Source organism: Pocillopora damicornis, chromosome 9 (genome assembly GCF_964200805.1).
Source record: "Pocillopora damicornis chromosome 9, jaPocDami1.2, whole genome shotgun sequence".
In the NCBI taxonomy this organism is placed as follows: domain Eukaryota; kingdom Metazoa; phylum Cnidaria; class Anthozoa; order Scleractinia; family Pocilloporidae; genus Pocillopora; species Pocillopora damicornis.
This window is the reverse complement of record NC_142678.1, coordinates 22784499-22801785: the sequence shown is the minus strand read 5'-3', so window position 1 is coordinate 22801785 and position 17287 is coordinate 22784499. Positions and strand designations below refer to the sequence as shown.

The following is a 17287-nucleotide window of genomic DNA, read 5'->3' as shown; positions in this document are numbered from 1 at the left end:
GCTCAATTGCACAAAATTGACCAGGCGAGGCTACCAGGGGCACCCAAGGACAATTTTCTGCTAAATATCTGTTCGGAGAAGCAAATATTGCCAAGAATTTTCTTTTGCTTGAGGAAGACTAAAAATTCCTAGATGGACCTTTCATTCATTTACAATTTTCGATGCTTTATACCTAACAAATTCCCTACCAATTCTGATTTTTAATGTTTCAAAATCAGTTCCCAGGTTACAATATTTTTGTTAAAAAATGGTCACCTAAAGTTTTTTTTGGATTCTAAAACGTGATGGAGAGAGGTAACCAGAAAAATACTCACTTGCGTAAATCGTTAAATTGCAACTAAAATTTCGCAAAAGTAACACTGAAACCTTTGTAATTGTGAAAACTGACTTAAGTTCCTCTAGGATGACCGGTCAGACCGGGAGGGCTTTCCATAAGTTGCTCGAGATTTTCCAAAAAGTTTCACATTATTTCTCAGACAACTGCTCAAAAGTTGCCAAAAACAATCAAAAGTTGCTTATTGCAACAAAACTTACTCAAACGGTTGCTCAAAAACAAAATCTTTGTTTGGTCTGAAGTTATGAAAATATGCAAATTGTACAAACAAAAGTAAGATTTCTTAGAATTTTCGTGCAATTTTTTCAGCGCAACCAGCGTTGCTTAATAACTTTTTCCGGAGTTAAAATCACGAAGGAAATGTAATGATCCTTAATGACCTTCTTCACCCGAGACACTCGAGTCAGTCGAGTGAGAATCTGCGTCAATCATTTACAATGTTCTGTAAAAACCGCTGACTGACCTTGCGCCCTTCATGTGCCTCAGGGGAGGATTATTTGTCTCCTTTTTTTACTGGTAATTCGCAAATTGTCTACAAAACATTGTGAAATATGGAACAAAGGCTAATTCAAACACTATGATAAAGTTCTAGAGAAATCTTAATCCGAAAGCCAATAGTTGCAATAAAGGAAAGATGTTGTTCCAAATACGAGAAGTTGCCAAAAAGTTGCCTGCTTGTGGAAATCTCTAATGACCTAAACGATAACAATTTTGTAGTGCCGCTTAGAATACATTTCTAGGGTGCAGAAAAGAAAACTCTGGACTGCGTAAAAAGTGTTTCCAACATACTTTAAAGGAGACAGTCTTTGGGTGCCCCTGAGGCTTTAACCCTTTACTATGTGACATCACGGCACTGTCAAGCGAGTCCGGAAACGTAGTTGGAAAACGATATATTCACCTTCCCCAACCCCTTCTCGCGACTTTAAGACGACCGAGTGTGACTGACTGGAAAAAGCCAACAGAGAGACTTGTATTCAAATGTAAAAAACTTTTATTGCCACATTAATCGATAACAAGAGCTAATGATAACTAATGATCAGATACTTTTCTTAAAAATTGAAATTATTCTTATTGAAGTCTCTACCTAACTAATGGGAAACTCATAAGTTTCTCGAGCTAACCGCTGCTCTATTTCGCAGAATCTTTTTTTTTCTTGTCTTTGCCATGCTATTACTCAAAACAATTCTTTCAACAATCTGTCATTTTAAGGCACATCAAGAATGTAAATCAAGACGAACATTATAGAAATTAAAGAAATGTTTGCCAATAAAACATAACAAAGTTATCTATACAAACAATAAAAGAACTATGTAATAAGCCTAAAAACGTTAATGACGATAGAATAATACCTTTTCAATGAATTTATCTTGTTTTCTGTTCGCAGAATTGAATCTTGAAACAAATTTTGGTAAGGGTAAATTGAACAAAATTCTGTGAGGCTACTTGAGCCTGTCACGATATAATCTATTGATTTTAAAATACTGAAGAGCTCTGGGAAGGTTTAGAACTTGAGCTCCGAAGTTTCATTTTCCCATCAGTTCTTTATTCATTTATTTATGTTTACAATAGTTCTAGGCGCATGAACGATTTTCAACGAGTTCTCTGCACGGATAGCTAGGCAACTATCCGCTCAAAGACTAAATATTAGGCTCCATTCACACCAAAGCTTGAAGAGTCCTTAAACATGTTGAAAACGGTTTGTGACTGTTTAGTGCACTTTTATCATTTTCAAAATTTTGCGACGATTACGCAACGTCTTGAATTCAATTCAATTAAATCCGTGTAGAACCCTGTGTTCCTTTTTAACCTAGGGATTTTACTTATTAAACATGTCTATTTGGTGTGAATGGTTCATTTGTTACGTATGTGAGTTAGTCTCTTCCTTTTCTTTTTTTGGGTAATTGGGAAGAAAAATGGCTTAGGTTGTCACTCAGCTTCTCTACTTCTGTTTTCCCTGCAAGAAAGAAGGAAGACAAATTGTTTTCTTGGAAGGTTGCACAATTTAAATTAATCCGATGTTTGAAAAGTATTATTAGAGCAGTATTAAGTCAAGGTTGCTTTATGGGGAGATCCAATGTCATAGGAATGGACCTCTGTTCAGTCTATTTATAGTACAATAGCTGAGCATTAATATATTAACTTGCCTCTCTTCCTAGGTTCCAGCCGTCGTGTGGCCCCTGGTTCCTCTCCAACCCCATCATCAATGCCTCTTCCATCCTCCTTGTCCCCGCATTCGTGTCTTTCTTCGCCATTTCCTTTTGCACTGTTCTCGTCGCTGTCTTCTTCAGGTGCACTTTCGCTCTCTTCGCTAGTTAATTCTCCTTCGCTATTACTGGTACTTTCTCCTGCGCTCTTTTCACTACTTTCTGCGTCGTTCTCGTCGCTACTTTCTCCGCTCTCTTCGCCACCACTGCCTCCTTTCTTCTCATCTGTACTGGCGCCTTCTCCGACATCACTGCTGAATACTTCTACTACTTCTCCTGACCCTGTGAAAAAAAAGTTATTTTTTTAACTTCAGAAAAAGTTACAGTGCGATTACACACTTTAGTCTGTTAGTCACACCGAATTGTTGATAGTAACAAAATTTAGCACTACTGTCCGTATGAAGCAGGCTACTAAGGAAAAACGTCACATAAACATCCTTGATCAATATAGATATACAAAGGAACAAAACTGAAGCATGAAAAGCCTTTAAAAAAAATTGAAACTTGTGCAATAGGGTTCAAATACAAAAAGAAATACAACGGTTACCAAAACCGAACATCTCACGCTATCTGAAACGCCTAATTTTTAATCATAAAGTTCAATTAATTCCTAGAAATCTGTTATTAAGATATTTACGGCGCAGAAACATGTCTCTAGTTGGTTCGTTTACTGTCAGGTGACCAGCCAATTGCACTTTTTCCCAATATGTATACTAGGGAGCGGATATTCTGAATTTTATCAAAAACGGTACCTTAATAATTTTTTTTAAAGAAATATTAGGTGCTTTCAAGAGCCATATATACAGCCCATTATGGCTCTTTCCCCAAATTTTAAAATTGTAATTTTTGAAACGACTACAACTTTAATATCATCCTTTTCAGATATCAGCTAATGCCCACGACTGCAACTTTTTAGTGGTCACTTGAGGTCTTTAAATTTATTTCCTCTCGCGGAATATACGTCTAGATTATCAATTGCGGATCAATTTTTTTTTTGGCGTAAACTTAACTGGTTTATATCAAAAAATAACAATTCTTAATATATAAATCAAAACACTTCTACATAACGTAATGTCATAATCATGTTTGAAAATAGCTATCATTGTCTAACCTTCTCCTGGTTTCTTTAAAGCTGAAAAAGAAGACAAAAAAAAGATTTATCGGAGACTTCTTTTGTGGGAATTGCACTTCGCTCTCTGTTATCTCGAGCCATCGCCCCTGACTGGTACCCCTTTATATGTGCCGCCCAAAGGGTAGGGTTTTTGCACCGGTTTGGTCCGAAAACGGCAATAGACTTTGTCCATTAGAAAGAAAGAGAAAAGTACCAATTAAGATTTAGGTTTTTTTTCCTGTTCCAATCCAAGTAATGATGACATAATTTCTAAGCCGCCATGTATGAAAACAGGTGTAAAAACATGACAGTTTTGGTCTGGAATAGAGTCAGGGATTTTGATAACCAGGAGAAAACCCCTCTGCCAATAATTCCCAGGAGTACTCCCCGGCACTGTTCAACTGGCGAAGAGGTAAGCAGAATGAATTTTATCTCTATGACAATAGTATGTTTTAAAGTCAATACCCTTTTCTCTACAGTAGCTTTCCTTCTCACCTTTCATTATGATGTCCAAACTTTCCTTATCGAACGCTGATTGGTATAGGTAGGTGACTCTTGTGTTCTTTCCTCTAACTTTACGGCATTGGCTTTTTCCAATCTTTGCCGTTTTTAAGTGGGAGTTGACAGCTGCAGATGTATAACTTTTCCCCTCAAAAAACGCAGCTTGCAAAATGATACAAGGGATATTTCCTGTTGCCCCCACGCCAATAACACGTTTCACCTGCAAGAACATTTTGTTCGTAAAAGTACTTAGCAGTTTTCTTGCCAAAAGCAAAATCGAGTAAGTTATTTTTTCACGAGAGCGTTTGGTGCTACAGTGAAAAAGCAAAAGAAAACAATCATCCGGTCATCATGTTTTATTCGCTCACCCCCCTCATCATGTTTCTCCTCTCCACACCTTTCGAGCGCATTTGCCATTGTTTGGTCAAAATGTTGCACTTTGGATTTGTGGAAACTTAGTAACAATACAACAATGGGAGAACAACATTTTAACATACATATATAAATATTGCATACAACCTGCTCGGTTATTTTCAACACAAGTATTTATTCCATCTTACCTCTTCAAAGGTGGAATTTGCTGCGAAGTCGTGGACGTCACTAACCACGCGTTCTACGAGGCTGGGTTCACAAACGGAAACCTCTGGCAGTTGGTCCCTCTCCAAGTGGAGGTTTTGGAACTTGATCACGAAGGGAGCCACCGTGTTCACGAAGTAGTTGATGACATCTTCGTAATCACATGAAAATATATCGCAGATCTGAAACGAATTATTTTCATCCTCAATAACAGACTACGTAATTTGTTTTTGTTAGCCTGTGCCAGGCTCTCAGATAGTGTACTGCGGACGCGTTAAAACGAGCAAAGCGAAAATAAGACGCGCGCTACTTGGGAAAGTGGCGGTGGCCGCCCTGTCTCTCCCCAGCCCCCGCGCATTTTTCGCATTTCTTTGTACGAAACGACTTTTCACCACTATCTCGGAGTCTGGAACAGGTTAGTTGTTGTAGTCACAACAAGCTAGCACTAAGGAGTCTCCTATGCTCCTTTGCAAAGTGAGATTATTAAGTATTTGCAAGCGTAGCTAATAGTTTCTAAAATATTACTTTAGGTAAGAGATTGGCAGAGTAAGCCATGTATGTCTGTGCACGATATACTTGTCAGCTCAAATAATATTGGCAATATGTAAATGTTCAAATTCTTCATATCTTACCTTATTAGCAAACCACAAAACTATGGCATAAGATGGGACAACATCACTCAAGGTTCCGTCTAGACAGGGGGCCACAGTGTTTATAAATTCATCTGTTATGTCGTTTAGGCCTTTTGTAGAAAAAAGTGAACCAAGGGAAATCAATTTACCCATTGCTGCCGAATGATTGCCAGATTTCAACGACCTCTTAAACTGCATGTGGGCACGTATCTCCTCTGGAGTCAAACCCCTTATTGACTCTCCAGTGAAGGGAATGTATACTATACGCCTGATTTCCCTGCAAGATGTATCAGATCATTTAAGGTTAAATATGAACCAGAAGCGATTGAGTAAAATTTTTTTTTCTCCAAAACTCAGGTACCAATCAATCTTAAATAAAACACACCCAGTGGGTTTGTTCTGGTCTAAGCAAAACGAGGTGTGGTTCGTTACATTTAGTTGTAGGAAAGCTCCACGCACTTTCCGCGCGAGTATAGCCCCATCTCTAGCTAATTAAATTTGTTTACCATATATCAAATTTGGTAGTCGGTAGGCACTTGATCGTATGTCCATTTCAGTGAAACGGACACCTAGAGCTCATCCCTGCTTCTCTTTACTCCTTTAAATCTTATTTGACTCTCAAATACGGTACTCGACGCATTATCTGATTGCATGGAGTGCTTTTACCGAGTTGACCTGGGCCGTGGGCGAGCAAAGGTGTCTTTGAAAAAAGTACACCTGGCGAAGCTTTTCTGGATTCTTAGTTTTAAACCTTTTTTTCTAAAACATGCTTTCAGTGTGAGACAGTACAGTTGAACCTGTCTGCAACAGCCACCTTGGGGACAGAATATAGTGACCCTTGTAGAGATGTTTCAAACAAAAATATTCTCTTGAACTGGCTGTCATACTATAGTGAGGTGTCCGCTGGCAGGTTTGATTGCATTGCCTAAATGTTGTCTATTACCTTGCTGTTGCGTTCACAACTTCATTTGAGGTCACATACAACGCCGAATGCACCTCTTCCGTGCCCCGAGCAATAGTCGACTTTGTGCAACCCGAGTAAAAATCCACGAAAACATCACTTAGGTTTGCAATGTTTTGAGGGTCGTCAACGAAAACTCCCAAAGAGTTTCTGCTTCCAGCTTTTAAAAGTGCCTCTTTAGAGTTTGTCTTTGTGCAGTGGTTCGTCATACCTATAGGAAAAAACAGCGTGAAAATAAGAAAAAAATTCTCACTTTCGTAAAACGTTCAGTTTCATCTAACATTTTCGGGAAAATAATACTGAAGCCGCCCTTGTAGTTTCGAAAAGCCTCGAGTTCCGCTAGGGTGACCGGACGGATAAAAATTCTATAGCACACTTGGAATGCATTTCTAGAGATCCAGAAGTGCTTTGGATAGCCTAAAAAGACTTTTCAATGCATTTAGGAGGAAACGGTGGTAAGGTGTCCCTGTCAACTCCAAACAAATTCTGTATTTAACAATCACACATAAGCGACCAGCTTCAGTTACGGACCCGCCTTTTTACCTTTAAAGGGTTCCTATCACGAGAGCTTCGACTATATTTATACACTCAACTTTACGACTTACCAAGAAGCGAAAGACCCATATTTAAGCTGTAAGTCTTTCCTCTGCCTGACTTTCCTACAAACACAGACACGGGGCAGCCATCAAATGTGTTTCGTATGACATCGGCGTGGATGCCCATCGCCACACAGGCCATCGATAAAATTAGAGCACCATAGTTTTGTTTGAAAACCACTTTAGCCACCTTTATTAAAAGACAAAAAAGAAAATGTGTTAACTTAGAACGAAAAGAAAAACACTAAAAATCCATCAAATTACTAGAAAGTCATAGTGTACTACACAATTGGGAATTGACAGTAATCAATATCACGCGGACTAAATAGAAGTATGAAACGTCAATATCGAGGGTTCTTGCTATGAAACTGTTCCTAAACAATAAGAAACATCATTGCATATGACACTTACTGGCAAAATGTCCTTTACTGGCTGGACAGAGAAGGGAACTTTTACTTCCACTTTCATTACATCACTTCGTTCCGGTACATAAACGAATTTATGATTTTCCTTCTCTATCAGGTTCCCATGTTCATCAACGTGTACCTACAAGATATAACCAAAGTGATAGGCGACGTTTGATTAATCAATTTGGGCAATTTGAGTCGGCATTGTCATAAATGAAGTAAATGAACATGAAGTGCCGGGGGAAGGGGCATTCCCATATATGGCCTAGCCGGGTAATGGGGTGCCACAGAACAGAATATCGGCGCAAAGTTACCACCCCAAATATTAGGGGGCACTTCCCCACCTTGCTGGATTATTAGCAACAACAACAACAACAACAACAAAACGTTATTTGGATGCAGAAGGATAGGGACTAAAAACAAAAGCAGATTGGCAGATTGGCTAATCAGAAAAAACCCATTTGGACGTGGTTGAAGCTTTATCTCCTAAAAGAGATACAGAGCCATAAGCGATACCTGAATGGGCAAATACGGTGACTTTCCGTCCCAAACAACTTAATATATACAGGGTCACAGAAAGACGGGAAAACTTGTAGTAAGAGGTTTTCTCGCTATGTTGTCTGGACTTACACAAAATAAACAACTGTAATCAATTAATTCACTAAAGGAATAAAGAAAAACGATATGTCCGTACCTCTTCTGAGAGAACGAATACATTTTCATCTACCAGATTGGAATTGGTCTTTCCAATAGCTGTTGTCCCAACGCGTGACACGTAATCCTCGCTCTCAAGGAAGTCATTTATTTTCTCAACCAGAACCGCCTTAAACATATTCTCGCTCAGCGAACTGACGAGGCCACCGTGACCTTGATTAGTTAGGGCACTGTTTGCATACCTAACAAATTCCACCTGTTTTGGGTTAGCAGGTATGAAAGCGTGGTACCTAATGGAGATCAAAAAATATATGATTGAACCCACGATATTTTCAAAGACCCATTAAAAGACAATATTGTCAGCGTTTACGGAGCCTTAACCATTCAATTTCATTGAGGTTTTAATTTGCAACGGTTTCTTCGCATTTTCCTAAAATTTTTCTTACATTTGGACTTTTTTCCACCCTTACCGTGACTTCATGCATTATTTTCTTTACAATACGACTGCCAAAGCAATGTCTACAGGGTACATGTCTTCACAGGATGACGCAATTTAGGTGAATAACTATTACTCCCACAGCCGGGCAAATATAAAACTGTATCTAATCAATCTCTCTGGAAAGAAGCCAAAGACTGGCTGATGCTTTGAATTATTAAAGTAAGATTGATGTTTTAAAATTTTTCAGCTGCCAGACAGCTCTCTCTCATTTCACTTGATTAACTTTGATTCCAACGACTGAAAGTTAAAATATTGTCCTCGTGTATCAATCGAGTAGTCTTAAAGCCGTCGCATTTACCCAAAACGTATACGAATATCTTTTTCATGAAGTTTACTCATCAAACCGATTTCCTGCTTTAGTAGCTATTAGCGAAAAAAACTAATGGACCGAACTAAACGCCTTGACTGGTATTTTTTAGATAAATGAGAAACTCCTTCGTTCCCTTAGAAAAAAAAATTTTTTTTCCAGCTTCCTGAATAAGCTAAAAATACCCTTTTCTATCGGGCGGACCTGCTGCACTAACACTGGCCGCCAAACTGTTTACTGAGCTCAAGTAATACCACTGTCCAAACAAATTGACTATCCTTACCTTTCAGCTTCATTACAGAAAACCTTGATCTGCACGATGTACCCGTTTTTGGGTCCAAGAACCTGAATAGTGGGTTTGAAGGTGAAATTAGAACGCGCCTTAGTTGTCTTCACCGTTTTGCCATCCTTTTTCTCCTTGCTCCTAATACACATCCTGCGATTTTTTTCGACATACTTTTCTTTAGGCATCTCGACGTAATGATGACACAACCTAAGAAATAATGCGATTGAAGTATGCGGAATCGTTGCTTTATACCACTCGAAATAGGCTTATCAGAAGAAAACAGTCAAGGAGTGGCGTTGCGATAACGAAGTTAGCACAATGTTGGATCGCTTATCAGTTGAAAACAACCAGGGAGTGGCATTGCGATAACCGAAATAAGGCAATGTTTATAGGTGTTATGACACGTTATCAGTATATAGCGGTTAGCTATAGTTATGATAACGAGAGAACTCGATAAGGACATTTACTGAAACATTGTCTGGACCCACGCCCGGATTGGACATAACTGGAAAATACTGGAAATATTTGGAAATTTATTTCTCGGGACTTCTTTTTTGGAGTGTTAACTATCTTTTGGTGTTCTATAGGAACTAAGGACTTATTGTATAAAATGTACTACCGAAAAGGTCAGACAACCATGACTTGGTAACAAATGCTTGCAAATACTTGTAAAAAAATTTTATCCCCCTTTTTTTTTCTTTTGTTTTCCTTTTTTTACAAAACCAACCATCAGTCGCGGACCAGGGAAATACTTTTCCGACATGAGTGCCCTTTAATGACGTTGTGGCGGGTTGTAAGTTTAGAGGTTCCAAATCACAAGGAAAGAAAAAGGACCAGACGTCAAATGAAAGTTCTGGAGAGCAAAGTTAAGGCTGGGACTCTTATTTCAATTTATGTTATTCGAACCACCGATTGAGATTAAGAGTACGTCCTCTTTTGTTGAAAAAACTTTAATGATTCTAATCAAAGCGTTTTATGCAAATGTTGGGAAAGGTACGAATTTTTTACCAGGTAACTGCGAAATTCAATACAAACTTCGAAAACTGAATAAAAATGGGAAGCTCAAAGACGATTGCATTAAAACCACTTATCAGTAGTATTACAGTTAGCTAGTTAAGGCATACTGATAAGAACTAAACTTGGGAGGTTAGAAACCCTTATCAGCCGATTACAGATAGCGGTTTTCGTTAGCCGATTTTCTGGGAGGTGTTTTTTCATATTGTTATTACAGGTCTGATGATATCTCCCGTCACTTGCTGTTTTGAATTTTGTTGACGTCATGAGAATACAAGGGTGAAGGTAAAAGGGAAAACAAACCCCAAAGGCCCCGATATGCAATGGCCATAAAATTGTTTCTTTTCGCCTCCGTTCACCAGAACGTCAGTAAATTCTTGTCTTAGACAAAGCCCAGATCGTGAGCACACACTAACTTACGCCTCACAGCTTGATACCTTTTACGTGCACTCAAGGACCGCCTAATGCGAGAAAAATCACAATGGGGTGGTTCATAAATGTCAGGGTGTTATGAGGGATATTGAAACCACTTCGAGAAAACAAGACTAGGAAACGCAAAACGCAAAAAAAGGAAATATTTGATAACGCCCTTCTGAAAACGGTCGGTGTTTTGGAACAACAGTTAAAGGCTGGGAAATTGTGTCCTTTTCTCTCTCTCTTTACCAGAGCGGTGTTCATGTCTTTTGTAGACAAAAGCGCAGTTAATGGACAAATTTGGTGCCGTTACTGTTAGGGAGTGGCACTACGAGAAGCAACTATCAGTGAGTGAATGTGTTCTTTGTACGGTTATCAGCAGATGACAGATAGGGTATTGCTTTGACCGATTTTCTGCGTGGTGTTCTTTTGTCTAATTGTAATTACAGGCCTGATGAAATCTACTGTCACTTACTGCTTCAAATCAGTTACGCAAAGCAGCGTACTCGCCAGGGACTTGTTAAACCCCTATATTTTTTCGATCGACAACCGCAATGTGTGTGCAGAATTTAAAGACAGTAGAGATCGATCATATTTTTCAAGATCTAATGATTGCCATTAGCAGAATAATATAATAAAGAGGTTTTAATGTCATATTGTAATATGATAAAGAAATATTATGAAGTGACGTGATTTATTGGAAAATATCAAGATGTAATTTTTTGCATACTCGGATATATAGATCGATAGGAGTAATAAATTTAAAAACATCCCTATCGGAAATACAGACGACATCATTTTCTTTTCTCTTTTACCTTCTGCATGTTCCTCTCTCCCTCTCTGTTCACAGGACCTTGTTTAAGTCGAGGGGGTGTTTAAGTCCTGAGAGCCCCCCAGGATAAAAATTTGTTGGGTATCCCCCTTTGGTAGTTAAAAGCCCAGATTATGGACAAGGTTGCTGCCGCTACTGTTAGGGAGTGGCACTGCGATTAGCAACTATCAGTGAGTGATGTTTGTAATTTACTTTACAGATTGATATCTCTTGCGTGGACATACTAGGGCCGCCCAAGGCGAGGAAAAAAAATCCAATGCATTGGTATTATTGTCAGGTGGTAATATCAACCACTTCGAAAAACAAGACTAGGAAAAAATTCTGAAACGCTTTCTAACGCCGCTCTCAAAACGAAACCAAAGGGAAACAACTCAATACTCTTTCGGCAAAAGGCTAGTATAGGAAATCACACTCCTCATTGTAGGAAGTGGTTTCGGCCAAGTAAGATCGCTCCTAAACCGTCCTGAACCGTCATGAAACTGTTTCTTTATTCATCCTTTTGCAGTTTCCTCTCGTTACGGTTCAACACGATGAACACTTGGAATGTCTTGAGGTGTCTTCAGCTGGCTTTTTTCTTATTATACGTGAAAAGCAGCGACAGTATTCAGCTTGGTCCACGTGCAGCGAATTACGTGAGTCAACTTGTTAATGAGTTCAGAGCAAACCCGACTGGAAGTCAATTTGACCAAGTGATTTGCCCTCCACGCAGAGGAGAGGACTCGGTCAATTTTTTTTACCCCAAAATATTCATCTGGTGTCCAATAGATCATTACAGATTGAAAATAAATTGTCCCCTTCACGGAAGCCCATTGACACCTGGATTCTTTACGGATGAAGTTGATAAAAAAAGTCCAAGGAATCCTCGCTTAGTCTACGATTTACGTGGAAACTTGTTACTCATTCAGAGAATGTATACTTGCCACTTCAAAGGATCGACACATCGGTACTTGTCAGCCAGCGAGCAAATACTTGCAAGCATTCCTCGGATCCACAGACAGAGTTTTTTTCCAGTAGTGTTGTTGTACAGATCGGCATGTACAAAACAATTAGTAGATTTGGTAGAGATGCAAATACTCCAAGGCGTAAGTTTCCTTAAAATCAGCGAGGGACTTGCCGCCTTAAACTATAAAGAATTCTGTGAGCGTTCAGAGTGTTCTTCCCTGGTCTCAAGCTCCTCTGGATCATCTGAGGATGAATTATATCAACAATTCTATAAGGATACCATGTACTCATTTCCCAGTAACGACTACTTAATGTATTTATTTCTATCGGATTTTCAAACGAAGCAATCACTGTATGAGAAGGAAATGAAGAAATGTGTATTAGGAAGCAGGATAATTTCATGCGACCACACCTTCAGGGTTAGCAAGTTTATTGGAGCAAGGAGGACCACTGACAATAAATTTGTGAAACAATTTGAAAATCTTTTCATAATTTTAAACGAAAACCACCAGATTATTGGATGGCGGTTAACTACGTCGACATCTTTTGAGGAAATCCGCTCGTTACTACAGGAATTAAAACAGGAGATAGATGTAACCCGTGTTATCGTAGATGACTGCTGTAAAGTAAAATCACTTTATCAGTCGGTATTTCCTGACGTGGAGGTCAAACTCGACTTATTCCACGCGGTACAACGAGTAACGAAAACAATTCCAAGGGGAACGGAATTGTCAAAAAAGTTTTCTAAAGAATTTGGGATGATATTCCGAGCCAAAGAAGATTCTAGTGAAGTCCGTAAAATGCCCACACCTCATCCGGAAGTCATGATAGAAAATTTAGAAAACTTTGTGAAAAGATGGCAAACGTTTCTGAATGAAGATAACATGGAACGAACTTTGACTGAAATCGACCATTTACGTCGACACATAAGGAAGGGTTGCTTGTCTGACTTAAATCCGGGCGAAGGCACAGAATCTAACGAAAGCCTTCATCACGTCTTGAACAGATCACTGCTGTGTGGTGCTACCACAATAGGCCCAGAATTAGCAATTGCTGTTATCACTCTTTTATTCTATAGCATTAACTGTAAGCAGAGAGGTAGAAAACATTGCAGAAACTCGCGAATAGTCCCATTCATTCCCCTCATCAAGCATGGATCAGAAGACAGTGTTTTAAATGAATACATGGCAGGTGCACACCTCGGGTCAGATATCCCAGAACAGGTACAGTTGGATTGTGTGTGGAACACTAATGGTGCTAATAACAACGCTGATACAGATACCAACAGCATTTCTCAGGATGAGATAGTTGTCATTGGCGATGTACAGGACATGTGTAATGAAACTGTCACCAAATTACTATTAAAGAACATGACACAATTACGAAGTATCTTAGAAAACATCAATAAAGACAGTCAAGACCGATGTTTCAATGCATACGATGTGCCACTCATGCAGCTCAGCAGTGTAAAACAAACTTTAATCACAGATGAAGACGTTTCAGAAAACACTGATGTGAACCATCGTCAATTGCTTCTAAAACATCTCGCTTCCTTCAATTTACGTATAGACCCAGTCAGTGGAGATGGTGATTGTGCCTTCAGAAGCATCATTGTGCAAGTTCAAAAAACCCAGGAGTGGAATGACGAGGAATCAGCTCTCCGTCTTCACTGCCTTAAACTGCGACTAGGAAAAAGTATCAATGAAGATGTGTTCCATCTCCGACAACTTTTCGTTGATAGCGTTCAAAGCAATGACTACTACCAAATGCTAACCGGAATTCCTATTTCTGACATGAATGCTGAAACAGAAAGATTTCGGGATCAGGGTTCATTCTGTGGTGATGTAGGAGATTTGGTTATAAAAGTTTGTTCTGATCTTCTCCGAATACCCATTATTGTCGTCACTAGTCTCAATGGCACTCCATTTGTCCCCTTCATTCCTGATGACGCTGTCACTGACCGAGCCATCTACATAGGGTATACTGCTTTTGGTCCAGGACACTACGATGGGACGGCCGTGAATGAAGTCAACATTGGTAAGATTTTTGGCCTCTAGCATAATTTTCAAAACTATCAAATTTTACAAGCCAATCAATAAGCGCTATTAGTCTACAACTTTTTTCCAACCCTCACCTTCCCCTTCCCTCTCCTCCTAGCTTATTTAATGGGTTACTGCCGTTTTACTTCCCCTTCCCCATGCAGCCTAATTTCACTTTTTTTTTGTTTTTTTTTTTCTGTTTCCAAGGACTAAACTCAAAAACTACCAATAAAGTATGCTCTTGTGGAAAGAACAATGCCAAGGATAGCGAAAAGGCGTCTTGTACAAAGGACGACAAGGGACACAGCCATTGTCCCTGCGTGATTTCGGGGCATTTTTGTTCCCGCAATTGTAGATGCAAAAGGTGTGAAAACTCAACCATGCAAGCTGCTTGCTCTTCTACAAGTGAAGTTGGATACACCATTGATGTTTCCTGCAAATGTGGCCACAACAAAGTAAAATACGATAATAAGTACATTTCCTGCCGAGATGGCCTTAGGAAGTCGAAATGTCCATGTTTGCGGGTGAACCAAGAATGTGGGTTAGAGTGCAGCTGCTTTAACTGCGGAAATTCTAACATGAGGAAACTTAAAAGGGGTCCTACACAACTCAAACGTAAGCGTGAGTGTCCATCACCGTACAAGAAAAGAAAAAGCGCTGAGTATTTGTCCTTGCAAGGCGCACATCCTGTAGATGGCCCATGGACTAATCACGAGACTTGTCTTCTCTTCTGTGTCACCTCCCTCATACAAGCCACTATAGTGACGCCATCGGTACAAAATATCACAGCGTTGTTTAATTACGTCACGGACTCGAAAATTTGCAAAGATAACAATTATGCGTTAAGGAGAAAAAAACTGTCACAAGTGTCTGCGAAGTTAAAAATACTAAAAGAAAAAAAAGAATTGGAAATCGCGTTATCAAGGTAACAACCACTGTTCACGAAAGAAAAATAGACATCATCTAGATTGGCTACTTTCCATGAAGGAAAAACACACACTTCTTCTTATTTCAAATATCCCACGAAAGGCAAGCCAGGGCCCTGACTATTTGACTGTAAGGGATGAAAGACTGTTCAAAGTAACGATTGCAATGTTTCATGTTAAGGGCCGAGCAGTATTCTCGTCCCCACAGTTTCGACTGGATCCTTTTGGTCAGTGTCGGTGATTGAGAGCTGTCCCTGACGAAAAGTCGAAGAGAGAAACTCGAAGCTCTGTTGTGTGTGACTTCACTCATTTTAGTCAATTCCCCGTAATTCTTTATTGTGGGAAGAAGAGGTTAAAGAGGGTTTCTGAGTTATTTGAATCGGTCATTTAAGTAAAAGGAGTTATGAAAGAAGTGCAAATTCACCTTTGACGTCAGTAAAATATATGACAGAAGTCACGCGTCAAGGTAATTTTAAAAACCTCATTTCACGAAATATTGGTAATAAAAACTGTAAAAATTTGAACTGGCTTTCTAGGATATAAAAACGTTTTGAATAAAAAGTTTGGAGTTTCTGTTTCTGTTTAGCTCTGTTTCTGACTGATGGAGTTCTGTTTAAGCTGAGACGTTTTATGGCTGTGAAAATAAAGCTTATTGTTGTTGTTGTTCTTGTATGTTGACAAACCAGTATATAATTCAGCAGACTTAGACTGAGTATCAGGCCTTCGCAACCTTATCTCTTCCCCCTTTCGCCCAGAACCGCCTAATACTCAAAATTAAAGCGGACATGGCACGATGAAGCTTTAGGTATGAAGAAGTACGTTAACTCGACCAAAGGTGAAGAAATGTAAGAATAAGAAATCACACCAAAAGAAAAGACGTTCACGAAGCCACCTTTAAATCACTTTTCCCTGTCTATATCAAAGCCTTTGATCCTTAGGTATATTATGGTAGAACTGTATCTATTGGTTGAGATTTGAGGCGGGCTATAAAAGTTCAGCTATTTCACACTTAGTAGTATTGTTCGGCTAGAGTGGTGTACTATGTTGAAAGACAAGCCCTGTTAGTGGGTTCCCTAGTATTAACATGCGCAAAGATGTAGTTCAAGAGGGTCCAGTGGTGCCTAACCCTGACCCAAAAGAATGACATATCTTTGTTTCCCGCAACCAATTATGAAAGACCTTCCAAACAGCTCCTACAATACTCGTTCATGACATCACCCATTATTATAACCAGTTAAAAAAGTAAGTTCCAGCAAACAAAATAAGTGAGTTCCTCCATATGTAGTGGGCGTCTCTCTTATACAATAGGAATATTGGCTTGCCCGCTCTATACCCACCTGATTGACTCATGTAGAGACTATTACGTGTTCAAACTGAAGGCGAGCTCTCCATTCAGCAAGTTTAATAGAGCACTACACCTCTGTTAGCGATTGATGAAGTAGAGAAAGTCCAGCGCTGCGCTGCGACTGCCCTCTGAATTTTTGGCATTGCTTGTGTCTTGGGTGTCTTGTCATCTTATTACATTGCCTTCCGATCCAGCCCAGATCTAGTTTCCAGTCCTGTTTTTGGGTGCTTGGCCACTATATTTCGCGTTATACTACGCATTAAAAATGTTTTTACAAGCTTAATTACATCAATTCCGTCCAGTGAATGCCTTTAGTTGTAAAAAATGTCCAAGTTTGAAAAGACAATGGTGTCATCGGAAAACTGTTATAAGCCACCTTAAATAGACAATGATAACTAATATAAAAGAGAAGGCCCTTCAGGCGTTTTCTAGTATTCGGAAGCAGACACGACAGTTCTTAATAAACTTAATCTTCATACCGCATCCCAAATTCTTGACACAATCATATTCACTGGATATTCCCCATGCTAAGGGGTAAGGTAAGGGTAAGGTAAGGGGGATGTGCACCGAGCAAGATTTTAAAAGTGGGATAGTTCCCCAATAGAAAAAAAATCACCTCAAACTCTTTAAACGTTATTTACAAGTAAACAATAAGGCCAATAACATAGCTTGCCGAGCTGAACTTGGTAGATTGCCGCTGCTTATCC

The 17287-nt window shown here is 39.3% G+C and overlaps 1 protein-coding gene and 1 long non-coding RNA gene across 3 annotated transcripts; both read right to left on the bottom strand.

Moving 5' to 3' along the window:
• Positions 1–1310: 1310 nt before the first annotated feature.
• Positions 1311–8214, bottom strand: LOC149040766 (uncharacterized). Of its 2 annotated transcripts, none has more exons than XM_089182852.1 (10): positions 8017–8214; positions 7327–7461; positions 6925–7105; positions 6302–6530; positions 5359–5635; positions 4711–4908; positions 4145–4370; positions 3650–3670; positions 2479–2820; positions 1311–2288 (listed from the first exon to the last, which is right to left on the bottom strand). In XM_089182852.1, the coding sequence occupies exons 1-10, from the start codon at positions 8152–8154 to the stop codon at positions 2206–2208; spliced, it is 1830 nt and encodes a 609-aa protein (XP_089038978.1). In that variant the 5' UTR covers positions 8155–8214; the 3' UTR covers positions 1311–2205. The 2 variants fall into 2 exon arrangements, with proteins under 2 accessions (XP_089038978.1, XP_089038979.1); XM_089182853.1 differs by having other exon boundaries at positions 4756–4908.
• A 3283-nt stretch (positions 8215–11497) lies between these two features.
• Positions 11498–17070, bottom strand: LOC149040765 (uncharacterized). Its single transcript, XR_016179854.1, has 2 exons — positions 16573–17070; positions 11498–12513 (listed from the first exon to the last, which is right to left on the bottom strand). It is a non-coding gene; the product is annotated as an uncharacterized LOC149040765 (long non-coding RNA).
• Between the last annotated feature and the right edge of the window lie 217 nt (positions 17071–17287).